General features: G+C 43.7%; 1 protein-coding gene across 5 annotated transcripts in view; it reads right to left on the bottom strand.

The window, feature by feature from the left end:
* The window catches only part of BICRAL (BRD4 interacting chromatin remodeling complex associated protein like), an 81447-nt gene that overhangs the window by 26426 nt on the left and 39990 nt on the right, over positions 1 to 15031 (bottom strand). For 4 of the 5 annotated variants that reach the window (XM_021098729.1, XM_021098728.1, XM_021098730.1 and 1 more), the window contains 4 exons: positions 10136 to 10181; positions 9672 to 9720; positions 9516 to 9584; positions 2970 to 4652 (listed from right to left, as the gene is read on the bottom strand). In XM_021098729.1, the coding sequence (XP_020954388.1) occupies positions 2970 to 4652; positions 9516 to 9584; positions 9672 to 9720; positions 10136 to 10176 (1842 nt within the window). In that variant the 5' untranslated portion in view covers positions 10177 to 10181. Of the gene's footprint in view, positions 1 to 2969; positions 4653 to 9515; positions 9585 to 9671; positions 9721 to 10135; positions 10182 to 11008; positions 11623 to 15031 lie in introns of those variants that run through there. The other variant, XM_003356632.5, reaches the window with a different exon arrangement.

The following is a 15031-nucleotide window of genomic DNA, read 5'->3' as shown; positions in this document are numbered from 1 at the left end:
TTTGCCACACCTACGGTATGTAGGCCAAGGATTAAACCCACACCACAGTAGTGACCCAAGCCGCTGCAGTGACAACACTGGATCCTTAACCTGCTGAGCCACCAGGGAACACTGAAGAGGACTTAACATTTCACTCTAAACTATTCTAGAGCTGTTTTAATGTTTACCAATGGCAATGTTTTACTTGTTTTTTAAAAACTGCATCAATATGTTGATAAATGCTGTCCACGTGTCACCTCTTCTACATGGAGTAAGTTTTTTAAAACTAGGAGAAAACAAGGATAATCTGCAATTCCAGCCCCCAGAGGACCGCTGCAATGGACCAGTGCCTTTCCCTCTAATCAAGTTTCTGGGTGTTTTGTAAGCAGGAGGGATTTCAATTTTCTTTCCTTTTTCTTTTTCTTTTTCTTTTTTTTTTTTTTCTTTTTCAGGGCCACACTCATGACATAGGGAGGTTCCCAGGCTAGGGTTCTAATCTGAGCTATAGCTGGGCCTACGCCAGAGCCACAACTCAGGATCCGAGCCATGTCTGCGACCTACACCATAGCTCATGGCAACGCCGGATCCTTGACCCACTAAGCGAGGCCAGAGATGGAACTCGCAACCTCATGGTTCCTAGTCGGATTCGTTAACCATGCACCATGATGAGAACTCCCTTAACCCCCTGACAGAGGCCTGGGATCGAACCTGCATCCTCATGGATCCTAGTCTGGTTCATTACCGCTGAGCCATGACAGGAATTCCCAACAACTCCCCATGGTTATTAATATAGATAGATAGATAAATAGCTGTAGATGCTAGGTATGTGTAAATATATATAATTTCCAGCTGAGACAGCCTCAGGAGCAATGGATATTGTTCAGCAGTGCTCAGATCTTGGTTTTTAATTATTGTTCTCCACCAGAAGGAGTACTTAAAGGAGTTCCTTAAAATAAATGGTTGATTCCAGTCAGGGGCAGGGAGAGTGAAAGATGAATGCGGAAATCTTGTTTTGGCCAGATATTCAAGGAAGTGCTCCAAGTATAACGGAAACATGTCAGATGGACTGGCAACAAATTTAGAGGGGCACTCAGTGGTCATCAAATCAATTTGAAAATAAAAAATAAATGACTCTAACAATTGTTAACCCATTAAATACAAGAATCGATGAGTCCACACTGATATAAGCAAACATGTAAGTAAAAGGAAGAGAAGGAAAAGCTCTTCCTAGTAGAATGCCAACACCTGACGCAGAACAGATGATAGAGAGTCTCGATTTGGTGACCATCAGGGTAATAGCTGACGCAGTAATAACTGACTCAGTCAGGGATTACCCACAAAAGCTTAAAATAGTATGTGCAAGTTTGATGCGAAACTGGGCATCTATATAGTCTCAGAATTTCTCCCAGAAGAAACATGTTAATGATGCATCAGACACTACCTTATGCCAGAGTTCAAAGCTAACACCCTCCAGGAAAGGACAAGTCCACGTTGTGAGAGCACACCACTTCTTAGGCTATCCTACCCTCAATGTACAACCTGAATCTAATCATAGGAAACAGCAGAGAAACCCAACTTTGAGGGACACTCTGCAAAACAACTGGTTGTTCAAAAAAATATCAAGGACATGAAGGACAAAGAAAGATAAAGAAACTGCTTTGGATTAAAAGACCGGACAACAGAATTAGGCAGTGATCCTGGGTTGGATCCTGGACCATAAAAACAAAACAAAAAATATATATTTTTTCTCGTGTGCTGTAAGAGACATTACCGGGAAACTGACTAAATCAGAAGAAGGTCTATAGATCAGATGATAATATTGTTATAATGCTGATTTCTTGATTTTGATAGTGTACTGTGGTTATGTAATGAAATGTCCCTGTTTTTTGGGGGTTTTTTTTGGCTGTGACCACAGCATGTGGAAGTTTCCGGGCCAGGGACTGAAACTGAGCCACAGCAGCAACCCAAGCTGCAGTAGTGACAACACTGGGTCCTTAACTCACTGAGCCACAGAGGCATTCTCAACCCCCCTTTTATGAGAGAGAGAGAAACAGAGTCCTGTGTGCTTTTACCGACTGCCCATGATAATTTACCTGCAAGAGTCGGCAAAGGTACTTGGTCAAATCAGTGTCCTGGACCCCTCTCTCTATATGCACCCTCTGGAGTTCCTGTTGTGGCTCAATGGTAATGAACCTGACTAGTATCTGGAGGATGTGGGTTCGATTTCTGGCCTCTTTCAGTGGGTTAAGAATCCGGCATTGCCGTGAGCTGTGGTGTAGGCCACAGACATGGCTTGGATCCTGCATTGCTATGGCTGTGGTGAAGGCTGGCAGCTGCTGCTCGGATTCAACCCTTAGCCTGGAAATTTCCATATGCCGCAGATGTGACCCTAAAAAGTGAACATATATATATATATGCACCCTCCGTGCAGGCCAGTTGGGTCACACTTGAACCCTTAGCCTTTCCAGCTGGCACCTAAGAAACAGCCAGGACTTCTCTGCCCTGTCCACAGTCATATGACCTAGTGGCTTCATATGATGTAAGTAGATAATCTAAAATAAGCTTTCCTTTCACGTGCTTATAATCCATTCCATCAAGTATATGTATTAATATTGGCTCTTATGAGTATGTGCCATCTGCCAGGGACTATGCTAATTATCTCATTTAATTCTCCAAATAACCTCCCAGGGTTGTAGTATGATGTCCATTTTACTGATGAAAAACTTAAGTCTAGAGAGGTTAAAGTAAGACTTGCTCTATGACATGAAGCTTAGATTCAAATCTATGAGCGTGACTACAGTTTTCACTCTCAACCACAATGCTCTGCCGGGTACAAGATTTTAATTAAGACAAAAAAAGGCAACCGATTATTAAAAGTCGAACATTTATGATCATAAATTGGAAACCCAGGATGAAAATTATATTGAATACACATTCCACTTTTCCACCCTGTAATCATCCAAACACGCATCTGATAAGGAGAAGATTACCTGACAGAAGAACGGTTGCTGGGTTCCTGCTCCAGGTGCGTTACTGAAGGTGCTGGTTGATTTGGAAGAAGGGACTGGAAGACGATGAGACACGCTGACCGGTACTGGAGTCCTGTTTGGCTGGGCCAGCTGATCTCCCGTAAAGTTTGATCCTGATGCACCAGACTGAACCGCGGACCCAAGGCTAGGATGGGCGGTGCTGGATGAGCTGACGGCAGGGAACCGACTAGGTCCTGACATGCTGGTCACCGAGGGCATAGTGGTGAAGCCAGGTCGTCCTTGGGAGACGCTGCTCTGCCCAGGGGACAGGTGCAGCACGGTTGGTGACGCCTGCTGCAAGGGCATCTGTCCACTAACAATCTGAGACGAGGCATGATTGACGATCACCGGACTTCCAGAGGCGGCAAATGTCTGCCCAGACACTAACTGGACGGCGGTATTCTGGTTGTTAAGCATCTGTCCAGAATACGGTTGGTTGGTCCTGAGCATGTTGGAAGAGGTTCTGTTCAACATGACATGCTCTGAGGCCACTGGGCCAGAAATGAGCTGAGGGGGCTGAGTCTGAAGCAGTTGCCCATTTATGGTCTGGACGTGGTGTACCGAGCTGGAACTGACGGAAAGACTTGTGGGGATGAGGAACTGACTCTGGGGCGTGTGAGGCTGGCCCATGGGAGAGTGAATGACGATACTGCCCCCGGCGCTGCTCACCGCCTGGGAGGTGACCGGCTTTCTTGGGTTCTGTTGGTTTACAATGTTGACCGACATGTGCGGACCAACCACAGAGCCCTGGGGTGAGCTCGCCGAGGCGAAGGAGATCCCTTGCTGGACGTGGTGCTGCTGTATTCCCAGATTGTTCACACTGTATGTGTTCTGCTGGCCCATCGGGACAGGCTTTGGCTGGATATTAACTGGGACTTTATTTGAATTTGGTGCAAGACCCCTTTGTATGATGATGTTATGCACAGGTAAAGACGTTTGAAAATTTGTGCTGTTAAACGGAACGGTGACAGGTTGTGCTACTGGACTGGAACTGGAGTTCCCAAACAAGGAGTTGCCATTAGGAGTCTGTCTGTGAACCAGGAGCCCTCCTCCACTCACATTTGATGGGGCTGGCTGTCCACTGCCCTTTAATATGATTTGCGATCCATCTAGGTTATTAATCGTCATCATGGAAGGCTGATTACCGAATGACCCAATTAACTGTATCTGACCAGAACCACTAATCTGACTACTATTGGACAAATGCTGGCTGGGCACACTGATCCCCACGTGGTGCATAAAGCCATGGTGCACACCCACGGTATTGCTTGCAAACGATGTGCCAACAGGCACGTGAGTCACCCCGATAGGCTGCAGCGTCTGACCTGAGTAATTAGAAACATTAGAAGCCTGAGTAAAGGATGCTGATGAAGAGGGATGAAGCGGAGCTTGTGCAAACTGTTGGCTTGAACTTATACTGGCGTCCAGATATGCCTCTTCTGCCAATGTCTGTTCAGTGATATTGGCCTCCTGCAAGGATTTCTGAAGAATGTCGAATGGTTGGTCCTCACTGAGATCAGGAAGAGGAGAAGACTCAAGTTCATCTTCAAGAAACTGAAGGCTACTTGAAAGTGGCAGTCCATCACTGGGCCCTTCTCCAAGCTGGCTGCTTACAGCTTTGAGGGATGACTTAGGATCGGCATTCTAAAAAAATAAGCAGGATGGTACATGGCATATCTAACCTTTGAAAGAGATTCTTAAACAAACAAAGAAACAGACCTCACTTTTGAATATAAATAAAGAAAAACAGTCTGCTTTTCTGGCACAGCTCTTCAAACTGCTCACCTTATCCTGATACATGATTATTAATGATTAACATTGTTTTTGTAAGTATACGTAGTCATTGTTCTGGTAAATTAGTTTATAGGAAACAGATCAATAACGTGAACATACTCATGACTACCTGGAGTTTAGCTTTACTTTTTGAGCTGGTGGCACAGGCTCTATTTCTCAGCATTGCTCGCAGGTAGCAGGCCTGAGTGGGATTCAGCCTGGGGTATGAGTGTATCCAGGAGACAGCCATGTCTGGTTCTTTGTACCACAGGAGTAGATGTGAGTTTGGGGAGTTCTGAGGGTGGTTCTCCTAGAGGTCCAGATGGTATCCCAGATTCAACCTTGACTTTCAAGGTTTCTCAGAACTCCCTGAGCTCTAACCTGCACCACTCCAGACAAGTCTGGATAAAAACAATCTTCCTGGAGTTCCTGTTGTGACTCAGTGGTAATGAACCCAACTGGTATCTATGGTGATGCGGGTTCGATTCCTCACTCAGTGGGTTAAGGGTCCAGCATTGCCATAAGCTGTGGTGAAGGTCGCAGACACAGCTCAGATCCCGAGTAACTGTGGCTGTGGCCAGCAGCTGCAGCTCTGATTCAACCCCTAGCCTGGTAACTTCCATATGTTGAGTGACTTTTCTGTACTATTAAACTTATAAAATGAGAAAAGTTAAACAAAGAAACAAACAAGCTCTCCACATGAATGAGAGAATGGTCATTTGATTTCTTAGAAGTAATCAGCTTATTATGATGCTTTAAAAACCACTTCAGTGTCCTATCTAAAAGTAACAGTTGGTCAGAGGCTCAGCGGTTAACGATTCTGACTAGCACCCATGAGGACACAGGTTCAATCCCTGGCCTTGCTCAGTGGGTTAAAGACCCAGTGTTGCCCTGAGTTGTGGTGTAGGATGCAGCTCAGATCCTGAGTTGCTGTGGCTGTGGTGTAGGCCAGCAGCTGTAGCTCTGATTACATCCCTAATCTGGTAACCTCCATATGCCACAGGTGCAGCCCTAAAAAGCAAAAAAAAAAAAAAGTAAAAGTTGATCAACATTTATCAAATGCCCACTTGTGACTTAGTGTCTGTCCGTAACGAGTTCTCAAGGACTGGACATTCCAACTAAAGACAACATAGACACATGAAGAGAACTGAACACAGTCACTGATAAGTCGGAGACATTATGCCAGCTGGCAGTTTATCATGGGATGTGTCAAAATTATAAAAAAGAATAATGATGGACTCAGTAGCTATTTAACATAAAGTGTTGACAATACGAACGTGCTTAACATTACTGGACTGTAAACTTAAAAATGGTTGAGGTGGTAAACTTTATGTTATATATATAAACACAATTTTTTTTTAAATTTAAAGGTAAAGGAGTTCCTGTCGTGGATTAGCAGGTTAAAGGACCTGACTAGTATCCATGAGGATGTGAGTTTGATCCCTGGCCTTGCTCATTGGGTTAAGGATCTAGCATTACGGTGAGCTGTGCTGTAAGCCAGCAGTTGTAGCTCTGATTCAACCCCCAGCCTGGGAACTTCTATATGCCATGGGTACAGCCCTAAAAAAAAAAAAAGATGCGTCTCAAAAAAAAAAAAAAAAAAAAAAAAAGAAAGAAAAAAGAAAAAAATTTAAAGGTGAAGAAAATAATTAAAAATAGATCAATCAGGAGCTCCTGCTGTGGCTCAATGGGATCAGTAGTGTCTTGGAAGTGCTGGGATGTGGGTTTGATCCCTGGCCTGGCACAGAGTGTTATGGATCTGGCGTTGCTGCAGATGGGGCTTAGTTCATGGCTGTGGCTCGGATACGATCCCTGGCCTGGGAACTCCATATGCCAAGGTGAGGCAAAAAAAAAAAAAAATCAAGGAGTTCCCACCATGGCACAGTGGGTTAAGAATCAGACTGCAGCAGCTTAGGGTGCTGCAGAGGTATAGGTCTGATGCCTGGCCTGGTTTGGTGGGTTAAAGGATCTGGCTTTGAATCGTTTTTTTTTTTTTTACATTCTGATTAGCAGTATATGAGGGTGCTAATTTCCTCACATCCTTGCCAATACTTGTTATTACCTGGCATTCTTTTTTTTTTTTTTTTTTTTGTCTTTTCTAGGGCTGCACCCATGGCATATGGAGGTTCCCAGGCTAGGGGTCGAATCGAGGCCGTAGCCGCCGGCCTACCCCAGAGCCACAGCAACGTGGGATCCGAGCTGTGTCTGCAACCTACACCACAGCTTGCAGCAACGCCGGATCCTCAACCCACTGAGCAAGGCCAGGGATCGAACCCGAAACCTCATGGTTCCTAGTCGGATTCGTTAACCACTGAGCCATGATGGAAACTCCCGGCTTTGAATCTTGGATTTAATACCTGGTCTGGAACTTCCATATGCTTTGGGTGTGGCCATAAAATAAGTTATTTTTTTCGTCTTTTTAGGGCCATACCCAAAGCATATGGAAGTTCCCAGGCTAAGAGTCCAATTGGAGCTGCAGCTGCCAGCCTATACCACAGCCATGGCAAGGAGGGATCCAAGCCACATCTGTGAACTACACCACAGTTCACGGCAATGCCAGACCCTTACCCCACTGAGCAAAGCCAGGGATCAAAACTGAATCCTTATGGATACTAGTCAGGTTTGTTTCTGCTGAGCCATGATGGAACTCCGAATTTCTTTTTTTAATTAAAAAAAAAAAATAGATCAGTCAAGAATGAAAACTCTAGGAATTCCATTTGGCCTAGCAGTTAAGGATTTGGCATTGTTACCTCTGTGGTTTGGGTTCAACCCCTGGTCTGGGAAATGAAATCCACATACATCGGGAAGCTGCAGCAAAAAATAAAAAGAATTGTGCATGTATAGAGATTCTCAGCCTAGGCTAATAAGGTGTTTTGAGGGTTAGATGATGGGATGAACCAGGCAGAAAAGCCAATCAACACCTGACCAATCGACATTGTAATGGGACTAACAGTTAGGTGGACACCACCTTAGGACTTGAAGAGTCATCTTTTAGGAAGTGGGGCAAAGGATCTTAAAATCGAGGAGGCTTTTGATTTGGGAGTTTTTTTGTTTTGTTTTTTTGGCAGAGAAATATCAAGGCAAAAGTGGATTATCTCCCAAGTGGTGATACACAATTTAACGTTTTAAAATGTACAAATTAACAGACCTTAGGTTTCAAATTCCTGTATTTTCCAAAGCTTTTAAAACATTCCTACTGCCATGATGCAATCCAAGATCCCAATAAATACACACTGAATGAAGAAGCCTGAAAAGCTAGAATTAACACTCACGTGGAAGTAGGTGAGCTGTAAGTGGGAACAGGCTAAATATCTACTTCATGGGTTTAATGGCATCACATTAGGTTATCACTTGTTCAGAATGAATTTCAGAATTGCTACTGATTTGCAAGCCTTACAGGAAACCAATTTTGTGACTTTAAAGCCACCCCTAGCATGAGAAGTCTTAAATGTTATGATCTGACACAATTTACACACTCAAATACTTTAAAGAATTGTGCATTCCCAAGGACTTTCTGAAAACTACTCATTTTACAGATGAAGAAAACAATGACCTTGATGATAAGGTGACATGAATTCCACACTCTACCAAGTGGTTTGCCTGGACGAGTCCATTTCTCTTAACCACCGTATGAAGTAGAGCTACCATTCTCCTGGAGTCACAGATATGGAAAATGAGCCTTACAGAGACTGAGTGATACACTCAAGGTCAGACAGCTGTAAGTGGCAGAGCAAAGATTCAAACTTGGGCAGCTGGACTCTGGACCACCATTGTGGTAGAACAAAGCAGTTGAAAAGATTAGAGCAACAGGGGCTTAAACTCAGTAATCTAGATAGTTTCCAGGCTGGACTCCTTTGCCCCCCAGGCCAGGTTTCTTGTTTAGACGTTCCTGGAGCTTAAGAACACACACCCTGGAGCCTGGGAGGGGGGCGGGGGGGGGGGGGGGGCTGGAGTCCTGGCTCAGTAATCCTGGGTAAGTGCCAGCCTTTAGTTTCTTCATCTTTAAAATATAGATACTAATAGCACGTACTTCATGGAATTACTGAAAGGGTTAAAGAGGTTAGTAGATGTTAAGCTCTTACTGCCAAGCATACTGAGTGTCAGCTACTATTATCTTTTTCCTTGTGTGTAATGATTAGAAAGTAACTACAATTCATAACAATTACTTTAAAGCTGCCATAATAAGGTTCAAAAGACTCTAATATAACTTTCTCAGGTTATAATGTTTCTGAGCCTTTTTTTTTTTTTTTTGGCTGCACCCATGGCATGCAGAAATTCCCAGGCCAGGGATCAAACTCGTGCCACAGGAGTGACAACACTGAATCCTTAGCTTCTAGGTCACCAGGGAACTCCTGAGTCATTTTAGAAAGGAAGCTGAAAACTTAGGAAATGGTAAAGCAAAAAAAAAAAAAATTTCTTCTAGCTGCATCTACGGCATGTGGAAGTTCCTGGGCCAGAGATCGAACCCGAGCTACAGCAGTGACCCAAGCCACCGCATTCAAAATGCTGGATCCTTAACCTGCTGTGCCACAAGGGAACTCCATAAAAATCTCAATTAAGTTAAAGGAGAAGATACGAACATAAGTTAATAGATTTTCCTCCTGTGTCAATTACAAAAGACATGGTAAGGATTCCTATTATGATACGAAGGCAATTAAAGTTTCAATTCATCAGACAAATGCAACCCAATGAGACAGAAACATCTGATCATTGCATTCAGTTTCCAATACTCACACTAGAGTTGGCGAAAATTGAATTTGAATTGGCTGCAGAATATCCAGCATTAGTCAAGTCCTCATTGCTCTGCAAAGGCACAAGTCAAAAAAAGGGATCATTACAACTGTAAAGAAGAAACAAAATGTATACCTATGATGTCTGAGTATTACTTACCGACTTATTACTAGGTCCATGTAGAAAATAGTTCAATGCTTGCGGGTCTCTAGAAAACAATAACCAAAATGGAAACAACAAATAAATACATTACTTATATTTAGGGTTCATTGTTACTAGTGTAAAAAGAAAATGACATGTCAGTTTGAATAAAATCCTCTTCCTGTTTTAATACCATCAGTAGTTTTTGTTTGTTTGTTTTGTTCCATTTTGAGGTTGTTCCACCTCCCATCATCACTCAGTTCACAATGCTTCCGAGGATTTCTTCAAAAATAAATTAAATAAATGATTACCTAATTATGACCCTATGTTAATCCATGTCACTTTGTCTCCCGACTATACCTATGAGAATTATTTAATTTTTATTTTAAAAACCCACTTGGTTTTAGTATGCTTATTAGGTTGTTTTGGGACAGCAAAGGTCACACATGTGATTTACCAGGATTTTGCAATGAGCATCTTACCCAATAAGATCAAGGAGACACGAGTCATCATCATCGTCCATGACAACTGTAAAGAAAGGGAATAAGAAAGCACCATTTCAGCAAAGCAGATGAAAGCCAGTAGCATCCATGCCACACAAAAATATACCTTATACTTTCCTAGATAAATAACTGTAATTCATGTGAGTTTCCCTCTAATTGCCTATTATGAATGGGATTTTTAAATTTCTGTGGTCATTCAAGAGATCAAGTATTCAATTTAAATTGTTTTTATTGAACGCACATCCTTAACTTAGAAGTCAAAAAGGAATCTAGACAAATCAGAGAGTTGGCAGCAACCCCCTCACACGCAGATTCCCCAAAGGGCCAGTAAACCATGAGCCGTAACTTCCTCAACATGTAGAGTGAACAAGAGGAGAAATCATGTTTTTATTTTAGAAAAAAATCTCATGCATACAAAAGTCTTTGAATTTTGTGACTGGGTATTTCCCAACCTGGTGAATGATCTGGATTTCTAGCCATATTTTGGCTGTCTTTAGGAAAACAGCAGAGTCGGTTCTCACTACTTTTTGAGACAGAAGAGGCACCACAGCCCCAGGCAGTTCTGTGGAGGCTTTGCCCCAAGGTCCCAAGTTCCTCCCAGAGCAGCAGCAGTGCCAACGGTACAATTCCAAACAATTTACATCCCAACACTAGAATCTTTAAAGCAGAAGATCTCAACCAAAAATTCACCCCAGCTCTAAGCCCAGGACTCCCTCTCTTCCCAGCCATCGACAGCATCCAGCTCAGCCGGCGCAATCGCTGTGCTCTGGCTGAAACAATAACTGCACAAATTCCAAGTGCAGTTCTCCCCCCTTTCTTTCTCCTCCCTCCCCCGAGATCCGGGAAACTTACACTAGTGATCCGACACCTGGCAACACTGCTTCGCACCCATTTCGAGCCATGCGTGGAATAATTTACATCACGGAATGCCAAGGCCAAGAGTTCTGGAGCCGTTGGAAAGGGCAGTTGTGAACGGCAGTTGGACGGAGGAATGAAATCCTGAAGAGATGCCCAGAAGAGGGACACGCCCGAAGAAGGCAGAGGCAGGGTTTCGACTGAGTGTTTTTTCTTGGTTAAAACTGCCATCTCCTCTCCAGTTCCCCTCAACTTTCCACCCTATCAGTCACACAGCCAAACACATATAAAATGTATCCTGCCACGTGGAAGGAAACTTGTTTTCCTCGGAAGGGTCTGGAAGGGGTAAGTAGCCACCCCCCAAATTGGGACCTTCCAGCTGATGGGTGAATTGGTTCAGCAGCCGAATGATCTGGGCGATGATGGTCCATGTGAGTAGAATGTCAGTGGAGAAGAGATGTTGGGTGAGACAGGAGGAAGTCAGGGGAAAGCTTATCAAAAGGTAACATCGGAGTTCCTGTCATGGCGCAGCGGAAACGAATCCGACTAGGAACCTGAGGTTGCAGGTTCGATTCCTGGCCTCACTCAGTGGGTTAAGGATCCGGCGTTGCTGTGAGCTGTGGTGCAGGTTGAAGATACAGCTCGAATCTGGTGTTGCTGTGGCTCTGGCATAGGCCGGTGGCTGTGGCTCTGATTAGACCCCTAGCCTGGGAACCTCCACATGCCATGGGTGCGGCCCTAAAAAGGGACAAAAGACAAAAAAAAAAAAAAAAAAAAAAAAAAAGCAACCCGGTAACATCCCCTGTGAAGACTGTGAAAGGGGCAGGTGGCAAGTGAAATTGTGTCTAGGACTCAGAGACCACATTCGTCAGGGTCAAGCTAGCACAACTCCACGTTTTTTTCTTTTTTCTTTTTTGCAGGGGGCAGCACCCATGGCATATGGAGGTTTCCTGGCTAGGGGTAGAAACCAAGCTGCAGCTGCCTGCCTATGCCACAGCCACAGCAACCTGGGATCCAAGCCACATCTGCAACCTACACCACAGCTCATGGCAACACCAGATCCTTAGCCCACTGAGTGAGCCAGGGCTCGAACCTGCATCCTCATGGACACTAGTCGGGTTTGTACCACTGAGCCACGACAACAGGAACTCCCCTAACCCGACTTTTGAGGAGTAAAAATGGGACAGGAAAGGAAAACAGGAAAACTTTCATTAAACAAATATGTAGAAAGCTGTGTGGAGGTTCCCTTGAAGCCGGATACTTAATATGGAGCCAAGCATCAGCGGCTGCTCATTACGGTGCCGTGGGCTCATCTCCCAGGCATCGCAGTCACATGAACTAAATTAGCCAATTAGGACCTATAATTAGGCCTATAACGTGGATATAATTTCTTTACTTCAACATGACCATTTAAATTGAGCTCCACTGTATCCTTTGCCAATTTATTAAGGGTCTAACAGTCTTCGGAACAAACTAATAAAAACGTACACAAAAAAGCTTACACCAAAGAAAAACCCTTTCATGACTCTCCCAGCTTCCCTCACGCTTTACACCTGTCCCTAGCTGCTCCACTGGAGGAGGTGCCCGAGGTCTAACACACACACACACACACACACACACACACACACAGGAAGGTAGCACCAGTCCCTCCTCCAAGTTGTCACTGCCACCGGGACTTTCAAGCACAGAGGACATTTGCTACCCCAAGTTCAAAGTGACAAGCTACTCCTTAAGCAGCCCAAATAAAGGAACAATTTTATTATATCAGGTGACATTAAAAGCCTTTGTGCCTACCCCTTCCCCCACCAAACCCAGTGGGCTGCTCAAAGCCCTGGCTTGACAGAAGGCTCCTGGGGGACATCCGGCCCTACTCGGTGGCACCAGACCTACCAGACAGGCCTCCTCCTCCAGCCCCCACCCTACTCCAGGTAGAACTCTAGGAGCCTTTATGGTCAGGGGTACCCTGAGAATCCTACTGTTTAAAGGGCCCCACTCTTTCCTGAGTGAAGAGTTTCAACTTAGAAGAAAGGACTCTTCCCCCTACATGCCCAGCTCCACAGAGGGCCAGTCGTGGCACAGCCCAACCAGCATTCCTTTCCCCAGGAGGACGTTCGCCCACCGAAGTAACACGACCAAAGGGAAGTTGTAGAAACTGACTATGATTCCAAAGTGGGACAATAACCTGCGATCAGAAACTAAAGACTCCAAAGTGAAGAGCTTTGTTTTCTTTGGAAAGATTTTCCCATTACTTCTGAACTCTCGTTGAGGCTCTTTTCTCATGAAAGTAACAAACCTGGGATCACTAGCTGGGCCCCTGGTCACAGGTGAAACTTCTAAGGCTGTGTGTCAGCTGAGCCCTCTAAGGAAAAATCCCTAGATCAGTGGCTGAAAACGACGTCTTGGCCCAACACACTCGAGCAAGGCACACACCCTCAGTAATAGCAGTTTCGGGCAGTCGGATCTGTCGGGGGTGGGGGGAAGGGGACCACCATTCTCATAGAATCCTGAGAGGCACCTCAGAGAGCAGAAATCCCTGGTCCAGACACCTGACTACCACTCCTAAAAAATTAAAGCTACTATTTAAAATTGCTCTTACTGTTCTTAATCAAGAGGACACTGTAAAAGTGACATTTCATATCAGTGGGGGAAAGGTGTCAGCCACCTAGAGAAAAGAAGACGGGTCCATACCTCACGACTTACGCAAAAATAAATTCCAGATGGACATGAGTTAAATGGGGGGGAGGCTTAAAGTACAGGAAAGTCTAAGTATGTCACAAGACGCAGAAATCATAAAAGATTGCCAAATTTGATGGCCAAAAAATTTTTTAATTCTCCATGATAAAAGAAAAAAAATGAACAAACTCAAAGACTTAAAAAAAAATACCAAAAACTTTACATGGGGAAAATACTTTCAATTCATATCACAAATTGCTTTTCTCCCTAATATATAGAGCTCCTATTTTTAAAAAAGCTATTCAAAAATCAAAGAATATGAATAATCAGTCCACAAAACAGACGAGTAGACCCTAAACATATAATCACCCTCAGAGTTCCCTTGTGGCACAGTGGGTTAAGGACCTGGTATTGTCACTGCTGTGGCTTGGGTCACTGCTGTGGCTCAGCTTCAATTCCTGGCCCAGAAATTTCTGCATGACACAAATGCAGCCAAAAAAAATAATAATAATAATAATTCACCCTCACTTCAAGTAAGAGAAATACATATTAAGATTACAATGGGATACTATTATTTGTCAGATGGGCAAAGATAGTTTGGTTAAGGATGATGGTGGTCAGGAAGTGGGGAAATAGGAAATTTTATACCTTGGTAGTGAGAGTGCAAACTTACATAACCTTTAAAGAGGGCAATTTAGCAAGTTCTTTCAAAATTTTAAGTGCCCAAATCATTTCATCTAGCAAGTATTTCCAGTACTTGTCCTGCAGAATATGCTTGCACGTGTGTGAAATGAATGTGTGTAATATCCAGGGCAGCATGACTGGTTTTACAAAAGACAGTAAAAACCTAGAGGTCATGGGTATGGGGTTTCTTCTAAAGGTGACGGAAATGTTGTGGGATTAAACTACTGAGTTGTGCACTTTTAAAAAGATGAATTTTATGGTATTTATATTTAAAATATTTTTTAAAAAATCCCTCTGTGTCCATAACACAAAAGGTGCCCGCCTTTCTTGTTCCTTTGACAATATATTTTTCCAAGTCAGTTTATATAAACCTGACTCATTATTTTTCATAGCTGTGTGATATTCCACTGTGTAGGTGTATTATAATTGATTTATACTTTCAAGTATTGGGGAGGAGTATATAGAAGTGTTTGTAAATATTCAGCCTCTGAGATGAGGCACAAATAACCAATAACACCAGCTGCTTCTGGGAGAGAAATTGGGTGGTTGGAAACACAGAGGAAGGTATATTCTTATACTTTTCTACCTCTTAAATGTTGTGCTACATGCATGTAAGGCCTTTTTTTTTTTTTTTTTTTTGGCTGCTCTCATGGCATGTGGAAG

Source organism: Sus scrofa, chromosome 7, assembly GCF_000003025.6.
Source record: "Sus scrofa isolate TJ Tabasco breed Duroc chromosome 7, Sscrofa11.1, whole genome shotgun sequence".
Lineage (NCBI taxonomy): Eukaryota > Metazoa > Chordata > Mammalia > Artiodactyla > Suidae > Sus > Sus scrofa.
This window is presented reverse-complemented; position numbering and strand designations above follow the sequence as displayed.